Raw genomic sequence first — 12,870 nt, 5'->3', positions numbered from 1 at the left:
TTTCCCAACTTCCAACATGTGTTTGTATTTAAGGGTTTCTGGTTGTACCCAAGCTCAAGGTAGTAAAAAGGAAGTCTGGGCTCACTGTGGCCTTTATGCAGAAGCACTTAGGAAAAGAATGAAAAAGGCACAGACACAGGGAATGTCACTGACATCAGGGACAGAACTGGAGTGCTGGCTCCTGGCTGTGTCCTGACTGAGGTGCTGGGAGCAGGCCCTGGACACATCCTGAGCTTTGTGTCCCACTGGGGTGGATTTTCAGGGTCTGCTTCATGCTGCCTGACTTGCAGATCAGAGGAATTATCCCTTCAGCTTTCTATCAGGAACTCTGTTTTATAATGTGGAATTATTTGGTATCTGTCAAACGCAGCAGAACTGTAATCAGCCCTATTTGAAACTTTAATATACAATATAATTCAATCAACCTCAAATTTCAAACCCATTTTGATTGAATTTAAAAAAAATCAGAGGAACTATAATGAGTAGTTTATGTAAATTAAACAATTTTTCTGGATACATTCCTTCTGGCTTTAAAACCATTACATTAGGAATGAATTTGGCAAGATATACAGAAATATCAAATGCTTATTGAAATTAACACATTTAAATACCAATGAATATTTAAACTACAAATAGTTCTTGGAATGCCAGAATAATGAAGTGTGGGTTCACATGGATTTTTGTGCAGTTAAAATGGATCATCTTCCAGCCTCTCAGTCCTGGGGATTCTTAGGAATCCAGGAGTGCCTGAGTTCATGCTCTAATTTTTCCCTTGGTTAGATTTTTACAGATGGCTCTCCTTACCTGAGCACCCATAGTAATAAAACTTACAGCAGCTTAATGATCACCAAAACCTACAAGTGCTGTCTCATACAGGTTTGAAAGTCATTAATGAGGCAAAGCATCCAGAAAAAATAATCCATAGAAAATCAGCTGAAAAAGCAATCGGTTTGTATGATTTCAAATTAGTGGCATTCAGCTATTTTAATCCCAATGCCAATTAATCTTTGCTTCAGTAATTCCAGATTTCTATGGAAAGAATTCCAATTTTCTATGGAGTTTAGGCTGCGCTGCCTATAAACTTGCCTTTATATGTCTTCACTTAGCTAAAAAAATGTATAACATTTATACAAAAAATGCATAAACCCTGTCCATTATTGCATGGGAAGTGTTACAACACAAGTCCTTCCTCAGCTGGCTGCCAGGCATCCTTCATATTTTGGAATATTTTGGAATATTTCCCTGTTTTATTTGAATTGCTGCTGCTTTGTGAAGCCAGGCTGGGCTGTGATATCAATATTTACCTTCAAATGAAGGCTCAGGGAGGGGATTTACAGCGAGGAGGGCCCTCAGGGGACACTGAAGAGCCACGCCAACGCAGAAGGTGCAGTTTGGTTACTCACGCGGGCCTGGCTCTCGCTCCACGCCCCGGGGCCGTGTCCCTGCTGCTCCCTCTGGATCCAGGGGTAGCATTCCAGGTGGGCAGTGACATCACAGAAGGCAGTGCCATCTCCTGCACGCTCGTCATCCACCTTGAGGAGCCAGCGCTGCACCTCCAGATGGTCCAGGACGAGCTGGCTGAGGGCACGGAGCAGCTGCAGGGCAGGGACACAAAACCCTTCACGCTTCCAGCTCCCAAATATTGATCTGGGACACTTATTAACACTTATTTTCCTAAATATGTGTGGGAAATGGATCTGTAGACAATTCTTGCACCCTGACAGAAGGCTCACGTAGGGTGATGACTTATTTGAAAGACAGAGTTTTGCACCCTGGCTAAAGGAGCTTTAAGTTTCTATATATTGATTATTAAGATTATATACATTGATTATTATATATTTTATATATAAAATATTTTATATTAGACAATATATACTATATTTTAGACATTATATATTTTTATAGTATAATTATTTATTAAAATAAGTTTCTATACATTGATTATTATACTGACAATGCCAGTGATAAAGCCCTGTGTGATATATATAGTATGATACATTTTATATATAAAATATTACATATTATATTAGATAATATATACACTGTATTTTATCTAGTATATAATATTATATATTATAATTATTTATTAAAGTTTCTATTGAAACTTCTATTCTATTGATTATTATAGTGACAATGTCAGTGATAAAGCCCTGTGTGATATAGATATAGTATGATACATTTTATATATAAAATATTACATATTATATTAGATAATATATACACTATATTTTATCTAGCATATAATATTATATATAATTATTTATTAAAATAAGTTTCTATTGAAACTTCTATTCTATTGATTATTATAGTGACAATGTCAGTGATAAAGCCCTGTGTGACATATATAGTATGATATATTTTATATATAAAATATTATGTATTATATATTATATTAGGTAATATATACACTGTATTTTATATATTATATAATATATATTATAATTATTTATTAAAATAAGTATCTATACATTGATTATTACAGTGACAATGTCAGTGATAAAGCCCTGTGTACTTCACTGTGCACAGCAATCCATGAATGAAACCATCAGAGAAGTTTTTTCTATCCAAGAGAGAGAGGGGGAAATGTGGGAAATGGATTTGTAGGAAATTCTGAAAACCTGACAGAACACACATAGTGGGCATCCATATGCAAAGCGTGAGATAAGAAATGCTGACTCAGAAATGCCATGGAACAGGACAGACACTGCTGACAGAGAAAGAACTAGAAACAATTTCAAAGGATGGCCTTACAAATAAAACTAGATATTTTAGAGAAATAGAACTGTGAAAGATGCATTGTGGTAGGACCCACAAGGGGTAATTTTAGACTATTGGCTTTAAGGCATTTACAGCATGGGGTGGCTAAAGCTGATAGGCCAAGAAACACTTTAATGTATTGGAATTAGGAAATAGTTGGCTTCTGATTGGAATGGCACGAATTATAACATCTGTATTGTCTGAAAATGGAATTAAAGTTTTAAACCACCTCTCAGTTGCCCCATCTCTGGGTCAGGAAAGGGCACATTCCAACAATAGGGGTTCCTTTTCTCAGAGGTGTTTGTGTCACAGCTGTTTGGGTGTGGAGTGAAAGCAGCCTTTGAGGACATCCCTCTTTTCTGCACAGAGGAATTTGCCTGCCCAGGTGTTGGTTTTTGTTTTTGTCTGATGTTTTGGATCACCAGGAGTGCTGCACAACCGTTTGTGACAGGGAACAATGTGGGGTGGACGATGCTGTTTGCAAAAATGTGCCAGGGTAGCACCAGCCCAAACAGCTGGGAAATTCTGCTGCTGGAGAGTGCAGCCCATGGTTATAAATGCATGGAGGAGGTACCAGGCAGGCTTTATAAAAATGCTAATTATTTATTTGTGTATGTACACAGATTTAAATGGCTTTCAAATGCCTTTTGCCCAGCTGGTGCAGGCTGCAATTAGCTTCTTAGAAACTGCAAATGACTTTGAACCTGGTAAAAGTATTCTCAGATCTTGTTGCATTGGCTGGAGTCTTCTACGTTTTACAGAGTAATTTGAGGGATTTTTGTTTCTTTTTTTTTTTAAAGATTGACCTAAAATACAATTACATGTGTTCCATTTGTGGCTTTTGAGAATCACATAAATGTGTTTTTCTTGAGGGCTCCCCCTACAGTAATGAAAAGGATCAATAATCCTGTAAGGACTGTACCAATCACAAAGAATTATGTGCTATCTTTAAGTGAAAATTGAATTGTGCTTTACCATGGTGTCACCTCACTTTGATTATTTAACCTAAAATGTCAATATTTCATACAAGCAAACAACAGAAGGAGAAATTCCATAACCTGTAGGATGAACCAGAAGTATTGTTAAATAATTTACGTGAATCAAATAAATCAAACAGCTGTTTTGCAGGTCATTGATCACATATTTATTTCATCTACTGGAGAAGTAGCAATGGATTTGTGTAGCTTAGACTGTTCAGTGCTAAAGGTGATTAATAAAAACTAAAGAAATGAGAAAAGCCTCTTGAAGAAGCAGGAACACCTACAAAACCCCTTAGCAATGATTATTTTCCTGGATGAGATGTAACACTACCATAAAAATGTTGTTTTTTTTTTTTTTTAAAGTAAATACTTAGACATATCATTGTAAATTGCAACATCAGCTTAGAGAATAAAATACTGAGGAACTGGCTGCAAAATAAAGATGTAAAATGAAAGCACAGAAGCCTCTTGTGCCTTGTAATTTCAGTTCAATGGGGTTTTGTTATTTTCCTACTGGTCATGCCAACAAGAGAGATGAATTTAGCAATGATAGGCTGCAAAGTAAAACTGCAAAGATGCTCAGTGAACCTCAGTGGGAACAGGCTCATTGAAGGGAGGTTTCTTCCCCTTAGAACAAGGATTTTTGGAAAATGTGCACCTTCATTCACTGGTAAAATGGATTCATTTCATGACTTCGCCAGCACAAACTGTCTCAAATATTGGACCAAACACTTCTATATCCTCAAGCCCATGAAGAACCCCAGAGTAACTGTGCTCCTTCCTGCCTTGGGCACAAACTGCATTTAATTGAGCCACAAAGGGACCCAACCTCACCCAAGACTTGATCAAACCCACGAGAGTTTGGGAGTTACTGCTGGAAAAACAGTTGGGAGTTACTCTTAAAGAATAACCCAGCATCCAGAAAAAAACCTGCTATGACTGTCAAAGCTCAGTTAAAAAAGAAAAATAATTAGCAAAACCAGCAACAGGGCTTCAAGCAAAGCCCCTAAATGTGCCACAGAGTCTGCTAAAAATCAAATCCCAGCCCGGGCACTGTAGGTTTAATATTTGCAATATAAAACTGTTGTTCCTTGATGAGGCTCTCATCAGTGGCGTTCTTGGAACGAGCCCAGTGCTCACCTGCTCCCTGCTGTGGATGTCCCGCTCTCCAGGAGGGGTTGGCACTCCAGCACTGGCAAAGATCCTCTTGCTGCCAGACTTGGTGCTGTAGAGCTGAGCCACTGCTGGCTCCGAGCCCAAAAGCGGCACCTGGAGCTGGTCAGCCACAGCCAGATCATCCAGGTGGGGAACACCCCCAACCATGTAGGCAACCCTGCCCTGGAGCAGAGCCTGGAGCCTCTGCATTGTCCTGGGGCTGTACTTGAGCACAGTGGCCAGGCACATGTGATGCTCCTGCAAAAAGAGAACATTTATTCTTATGAAAAGTGGGGTTTTTTGTTGTTTTTGTTTTTTTTTTTCCTCCCCCTAATTCCTAATGTTGCCCACAATAAATACATTATTAATAGCAGGCTGGGTTATGACCTATCCTGTAGCTTAGCAGTTTAAATTGATAAAAGCTGTTGGGGTGAGGCTCCATAATCGTGCACATCTTTAGTGGGTTGGAAATGGCCTCTTTGGGAATAGAACTAATTACTACACATCTGTATTTATTTGATCCGTGTGGAATTATCCTTCTGTCAGGCACAGAGGCTGCTGGCCTTTGGATAATAGTGATTCATCTCAGCAACACTCCTGGCATGGTTTAACTCCAGAGCTCCTCAAAATCAATAAAAAAATGAAGAATCCCCCCCTCCCCTATAGCAGGGAATGTATTTCACATACAGTTCAGGGTATTTGAAGTGATTCTCCGAGAATAAAACACTTTGATTTACAAAAGCTTTCAGTGCTTACATTAAATTACTGGGGATGCACATTTCCATTTCACAGGAGCTCTGATTGCTGATCTAAAGGAGCACTTAAGGAGAGGGGAACAGTTTTGTAGTAGGTTTTTTGCTTAAAACACAAGGGTTCTAACTTTTTTGAAGGAATTTCTCATTTCTTTCCAAAAAAAGATCTATTGCTGAACAAGCAGCTCATGACACACCCTACGAACTCTGAATTTAAATTAAGAATATCACTCATGGCAGGTGAAACCTCAGAAATGTTTTAAACAACATATCCCATGCATGGCCTGCATATATTCCAATTATTTCCCCAAAAATATACTGAGGATGAGACAGGGATGGAGAACTTTCACAAGAGCAATCCACTGCAATAAATTGTCACGAACAAATCATAATCCCAACAAGGAGAAAATCATCTTCCTATTGAGATTTCATCTCATTTAGGCCTCAGGAATTCTCAGGATAATGTAAATCCTGGATTTGCCAGGGATTTCCAGCACTGAAGGACACAGAATATTTTCATTCCAAGTCCAGGACGTTCATTGCCAGGGACTGAAGTAGAAATCCTGATTTCATTGCTCGGATAGGGAGGATGGTGCTGGAAAAGAAGCCAAGGAACCTCCTTGGTGCTTTCTCACACCAAACACAGCTCCAGCAAGTGCCCAGATCTCTGTGAAGGAGTTAGGCACCCTGCAAGGCCAGCAGGAATGGGACACTCCCCAAAGCTCCAGCAGGAAAAAGAGAATTACAGACGTTTCAGGATGAAAAGAACAGCAAACAAGTTACCTGGAGCCCTTCTGCTTGCATCAGCTTTAGAGCCAAGACATTCCAAGCCCTGATCCATGGATGGATTCCCTTGAGCTGAGCCCTGGTCCCAGGCAGGGCCTGGCCCATCCCAGAGCTCTGCCTGCAGGGACCAGGATCCATTCCCAGCCTGGGGCCACAGCGGGGCTGGAGGGAGGAGATTTGCTTTGTGTCCCTCCAGAATGGATTTTACAGCTAATTAAGGAGGTCAGGCTGTAAAAGCTGCTTCATTCCTGCTTTTTGAGAGTGCTAGAGCTGCCAGGGTATATGGAGGTGGGAGGGAGAGCAGGGAAGAGCAGAACTGAGGGATTCCAGCAGGAACAGGGGATATGGGATAAACCAAAGTTCTTGGCTCTCAAACCTGTTGATTTTTGTTTTGTTTTCAGCTTCCCAAGATCCCAGATCTGCCCTTGGCACCAGGATCACCAGGGGAGCAAAGCTGCCTCCAGCTGGACACACCTCAAGTGCAGGATCAGGACCAGCTCTGCCTTTTCCACACGTTTTCCTGTGCAGGACTGATTTGTGCCTCTGGAATTGCTGAAAGGAGCCCTCTGAAGTGGCCTTCAAGCCACAATTTCATTGATTGGGAATAAATTTTGATCCATTAGGTGCAATAAAAGCTTTTTCTTCAATAACCCAGGAGAAAGATCCTTTATAATAACTTATAAAACTCAAACCCTTACACAGCCCACATTGGCACTGAAGCCAAGGGATGACCAGGAGCAGTTCTGAGCAGATTCCTCTCCACACAGAGGATGTATTCATTAAAAATATTGATTATTACATGGTAAAGAGCACATGTTAACTGAAAACAAGGTGGGTTTTGCACATTAAAGGTGCGTGGCACTAGAGAGCCATGGGTTACCTCAACCTGGTTCACCTAAAATCTGGTCTTGCCCATTCTCCTGAGAGACTCTGGCATTAATTCAGAGTTGGGAGTTACTACTGGAAAAACAACTCAGTGTCCAGAGAAAAAACCTGCTATGACTGCCAAAGTGCAACTTAAAAAGAAAAAATAGCAAAACCAGCAGCAAGGCTTCAAGTAAAGCCCCTAAATGTGCCACAAAGTTTGATAAAAATCTAATCCCAGCCAAGACACTGTGGGTTTAATATTTAAATTAGAATATAAATTTTAGAATATAAAACTATTGCTCACTGTGAAGTCTCCACTGCACTGCAGCATTTCCAGAAACACTGAACACACTCTACATTAATTAGAACATGTTTTAGCACATGAAATTAAACCTGACTTGACAGGTTTGGAACTAATATTTCTCTGTTATTAATTGTTATTCTGGAACTATCACTTTTGGATTATTGGAGCTCATATTTATGTATTGTTCTGATCTGTTTGAAACTCAGATTTCTGTATTGTTACCTAACTTTGTTTAAGCCTTGCTCTTTAAGGAGCTCTGTACTGGATTTAGTTGCAAGAGCCCTGCAAACACAGCAATGATTGAGTGCTGGGCTAGCCAGAGATAAAGTTTGAGTAATAAGAATGGTTTATTGCTATGATTTGCTTAGAGATATAAATCTGTCAAGTTCCCAGTCCCAACCACAGAGTCAGAAGGGACAAGAGCCTACAAATAGCCAATCTAGGACTATCTCAAGCAAGTCTATAAAGCTAAACCAGGATATTTATTTCCAATGCTCTAACTAGTAGTCTAATCAGTAAAGCCCTTAAACTTGCAATAATATTTCACTGATGTGTACCAGAGCGTTGCAAGTTATAAAATTTCCAATTTAATTTTACTGCATCCCTCAAGCTGTAGTAATTAGAAGACAAACTCACAGGGAAGCTGTTTATAGCTTCAGGGGTGAGAATTTTGAACCTGTCCTGCAGGTCAGCCATGTCCTCAGGGTTCCCAGATCTAACAGCTGCCTGCAGACCCAGGAGTTTATTGTAATACTGCAGTAACTCCTCACTCAGAGCAAGGGGGCAGATGTAGATGACGTCCACGTTGGCATCTGAAACAAAGGGGCACAGTGCTCACTGCTGGGACAAAGGTGCCACGCTCCCAACAGCAGTGCCAGCATCCCCAACCCTCTGCTCAGCAACAGCCCTCCTCAAAATGCACTGCAAATAAAGGAAAATGGGGGGTCATTCTCAAATCTTAGGGCTTTTTGCCGTGCTTCAGCATTTCTCTGAAGCCAGGGCAGTGACCCAAAGGAAGAGCTGCTTCCTGGGATTCAATCTGCAGAACATATTGGGGGCAGGATTTGGGAAGTGGTGCAGGGGGATTTGTGAGCCCAGCTCCCATTAACATCAATGGGAATTGAACTGCTTGAAAAATATATCCCATTAATGCCAGTAAATTATAAAACTGAGCCATTCAGTTGAGAAAGCTGAGGAAATTGCAATTTTCTACGCTGCCTGGATTTTCCATGGGCTGTTCCTACTCCCATGCTGCCCACACAAAAGCTCAGGGTGGGGTATCATTAATAACCATTGCTGGCATGGCAGTGTGCAGGGCAGCACGGTGTGGAAATCTGCTTCTCCTCATGGAAAACAGCTTGGGCTGAAGGGCTGTGTCCACACAGAAGGAGAATCTGTAACACAGGCAGTTTGGGAAAATTGTAACCACTCTGATCTGCTAAAATATTAATGGCAATAGGAGAGCTAATGAATTAATGGGCCTTGAGGCATCAATAGGCAAAGAGCACTCCAAGATTTTGATCCAAATCAGTGGGAAGCCTTGCATTGTTTTATTGTGCACAAGTGCCAGGGATAACTGCAATTCCATGGAAGGACTGCAGCACAGCAAGGACTGGACAAGGAAACCCTGAACCAAATGTTGGAAAGTGAGAGATCCCATGGCTTGACTTTGTTTTGCCAGAGCTGCAGGGAAATAATCCACGTTTGAAATGTGAGGCCAGAACTCACCTGAGGCATTGAAGTACCACAGAGCCCACAAGCAGAGTATTTAGATAATGATTTACCAGATCACTTTTAAAAGTAACCAATGGAAGAGTTCAGCACCATTCACCAGTCAATACTCAAGTGCAAAACGGACAATTTGAGTGAATTTGGGGTATAAAAAGCTGCAGCACATTTTACTGCTGTAGCACTGCCCTGTGAGGAGAGATAAAGTCTCCTCAGGACACAGGGGGGCTCCAAGGACAGCTTAACTCACAGGAGGTCACAGCCAGCAAGGAAATCCTCTGCTTTTCCAAAGAAAAACCAGACCAAAATGGAAAATCTCAGTGCTCCTCTGCCAGGCACAGGTAAAGCACATGATCCAGTTCATAATTCAGTTAATGTTTCACTAGTTTGTATCTTCCTCGTGGTCTATCTTACAGCAGAACAAATTTTCACGTTCAGAAATGAGAAAAAAATATCTGTTCAATGTGTGACTTTGTCCCTTTAAGTTTCTATCATTTAACAGCCAAAAAAATCCATGTTAAAAAAAGAAAAAAACAAAAACAGTACAGTGGAAAAAACCAGTATTACTGCCTAGATAATATATAAAGGCAATTACATTATTATTTTAGGCAACTGTAAATTTCTGGATCTAATATATTTTTGTTCCAAACTTACTAAATGGCATTTATAAAATAATCATGATCCTGAAATATACATGAATCATGTAAAATATGTCATTCCAGGGAGCCAGTGCAGTTGGTCACTGCTAACTAATAACTAATAACTAATATCCTTCCCTACTTTGCTTAAAAGAAGCCTGTCAGGAAAAAAAAAATAAAATTAAATAGATGCCTTTTGTCTCATTTGCTGATTTAAAAGGGAAAAAAAAAGGGTTTAGATAAGGGCTTGCTCTTTACAGCACACCTTTCTCTGTGTGTGAGCCTGAATGGGCTCCCTCATTTTGGGAGCACTGAACCCTCTGTGGTGCTGAGCAGCTCACAGGAGGAGCTGCTCCACCCCAGCACAGAGGGGCAAGGAGGCAGCCGCAGGATTTTTTATGGATAACATGGCCAGGAAATGCCACAATTCCTTCTCAGCTTCTCCCCGCTCTATATTTAATATTAATACCAAAAAAAAAGTCCTTGTGCTGTTTCCTTTCAGGGGCAGCTGGGGGAATAATGAGAGAGCAGGAGCTGAGCACGTACCCAGGATGTCACAGAGCCTCCCCATCTGCAGGTTCTGCTGGAGAGCAAGGTCAGGCATGTGCTCACGGATGTGCTGGGAATATCCTGGAAAACAAGGAAAGCCCCCCTCAAACTGCAGTCAGAAAACTCCTGGTGCAGATGTGGGGAAAAACAAAAAAAAATCAGATTTCTGGATTCAAAACAGCTGGAAAAAAAAACCCCTATTTGAAAGCTCACAGCACTCATTCATTGCAGCATTTTTCTGAATTTACTTTTATTACTGATGTAACTTCACGTTTTTCTGTCATTTTAAATACAGACCTGAATGTTGCAGCCCTACAGAGTTTTCTAATTTAATCATGCAGACCATTTTGCTGGGAGTCTTTCATGTTGCCGGATAATTTTTTTTTTTTTTAATTTTTTTTGTAAACACTGGGGGAGAAAAAAAAAATGACACCATCATTAAGCAAGAATCCTGGTAATTTTGTCCTTCACACAGATAAAAGGCACCAAAGCCACTTCATTAAGGAGATGTCTCAGTGCTACCTGCTCACTTTGTTGCAGAGGAAAGGTGAGTGACAGCCTGTCTGAGCCTGGATTATCTCTTTGCAGGTCACAATTCCAGCTGATTCCCCGCTCACGTTCAAAAAGACTGCAGGAAATGACAGCAGCACTGTAACTATAATTTTTTGAAGGCTGTAATTTTCAAATTGGTGGAATTCCAAAGGAATTGTGGTGTCTTTGCAAACAGCCACAGCTCCGCTGGCAGTCACCACCAGGGATATGAATTGTTTCATCCATCAGGATTAATCCAAATTTTCAGTGTTTGGCATAAAAACTTGACTGATTCAGGAACAAGATCCTTACATTTCCATATATCTGCACATGGAAAATGATCAGAAACTCAGGGAAAACATAATTTGGCTAAAATCTGCTCAGTTGTTTCAGTGCTTTCATGTAGAGAACAGCAAAGTGGATATTTCAGCCTAATTACAAAGACAATTACTACAAGTGATCAGCATTCCAAGGTGCTGTGGCAATTGCACACAGAACATGAGAAAATACAGAGAAATTTAAATTACCAGTTTAAATTTTGGTCATTTCTTACCAAACTTACATATTACAGTCTGCACCATGGTACCAGGCACTTGGAGAACTCATCCAAGTAAAATATATTGATTTTATTTTTTTTTTACTCCTCTGGTATTAAGCTACAGTAATTAGAAAAAAGCTTGCTCGGGGTATTTAAACTTTAGTCTCAAGGCTTCATTTTGTTCTCTCACCCAATTTTAAGGCACTAGAAATGCTGCCTAATATTTTCACACCATTTAAAAGCCCCAGAATGCAGCTGATTTCCTTACCTTGAAAACACTGGGTTTTAAGAACCAGGCCAAAAAATAACAGGCAAACATCACTTGGAAAGCCAGGAATTACTTGAAGGGAATAACAAAGTGGCAATGAAATAAGTTAAAATTTGCATTTTGCTCAGGCTCTGCAGATGCAGTGCTGTAGCACTGTACTTTTCACAGGGAGGTTAATAAACCATATTAAGGGACAATGTATTAACTTGCACTGGCGTGACCCCATTAGATTTAATGAGGAATATTCACTGCTGGTGAGTCCTTGCCCTCCCACTGGACAGGATGAACCACATTCCTCCTGACCCACCTTGAACATTCCATACTCCACGACTGGACACCTGAGAAATCTCACTGAAGGGTTAATATTCCTTTTCTTCCAGTTTAAACAAAGCCCAGGCCAAATAAATGCAATATATTGTGATGATGGTCTCTCATGTTCCAGTGCAGCTGTGCCATCAGTTCTGGTTCCTGACTCACCCTCCAGGCTGGGCAAGAAATTCCAGATGGTGGCTGGAATTTGGGGTGTGGACAAAGGAACACTTGGGAGTGGGACTGGGTTTGGCATTCCTGACTCCAAAGTGCAGGGAGGAATGCTAAAATAAGAGGAATTCGTTCATTAATTCCCCTTTCAGCCTCAGCCATCACCCTTTAATTGACATTTCCTTGATAAATTCTGCTCATCTCCAAGTGGCTTCTCCCAACAAGGAATCCCCAAAGGTTCCTTGGAGAACAGGAACAGCAGGGGGGGGACAGGACAGAAAAGTTCTTGGGCAGGATCCGAAGGGGAAGGAGGGAAATGAGCTGGGATCACTCACCTGCTGCTCCCCAGGACCTGGGACAGCTCTAGGAAATAACAGCCAAGGTTTCAGAAATAAAACTGAATTTTCCTCTCTGTGTTTGGCACACATTTGTGTAAATGTAAATCTGATTTAAAGGTTCAAATTCATTTCTCCTCACTCTGCCTGTAACAATCCTTGAACACTGGATTCTGCTTTGTTTTTTTAGCTATCCTACAAA

At 40.7% G+C, this 12,870-nt stretch overlaps 1 protein-coding gene across 6 annotated transcripts in view; it reads right to left on the bottom strand.

The window, feature by feature from the left end:
* Positions 1 to 12,870, bottom strand: part of IQCH (IQ motif containing H) — a 53,396-nt gene that overhangs the window by 24,713 nt on the left and 15,813 nt on the right. For all 6 annotated transcript variants that reach the window (XM_054516248.1, XM_054516249.1, XM_054516247.1 and 3 more), the window contains 4 exons: positions 10,514 to 10,597; positions 8,238 to 8,413; positions 4,878 to 5,150; positions 1,404 to 1,595 (listed from right to left, as the gene is read on the bottom strand). In XM_054516248.1, coding sequence (XP_054372223.1) covers positions 1,404 to 1,595; positions 4,878 to 5,150; positions 8,238 to 8,413; positions 10,514 to 10,597 — 725 coding nt within the window. The remainder of the gene's footprint in view (positions 1 to 1,403; positions 1,596 to 4,877; positions 5,151 to 8,237; positions 8,414 to 10,513; positions 10,598 to 12,870) is intronic.

Source organism: Molothrus ater, chromosome 13, assembly GCF_012460135.2.
Source record: "Molothrus ater isolate BHLD 08-10-18 breed brown headed cowbird chromosome 13, BPBGC_Mater_1.1, whole genome shotgun sequence".
NCBI classification, from domain to species: Eukaryota; Metazoa; Chordata; class Aves; order Passeriformes; family Icteridae; genus Molothrus; species Molothrus ater.
The sequence above is the reverse complement of the archived record's forward strand: the minus strand, read 5'-3'. Positions and strand labels throughout refer to the sequence as shown.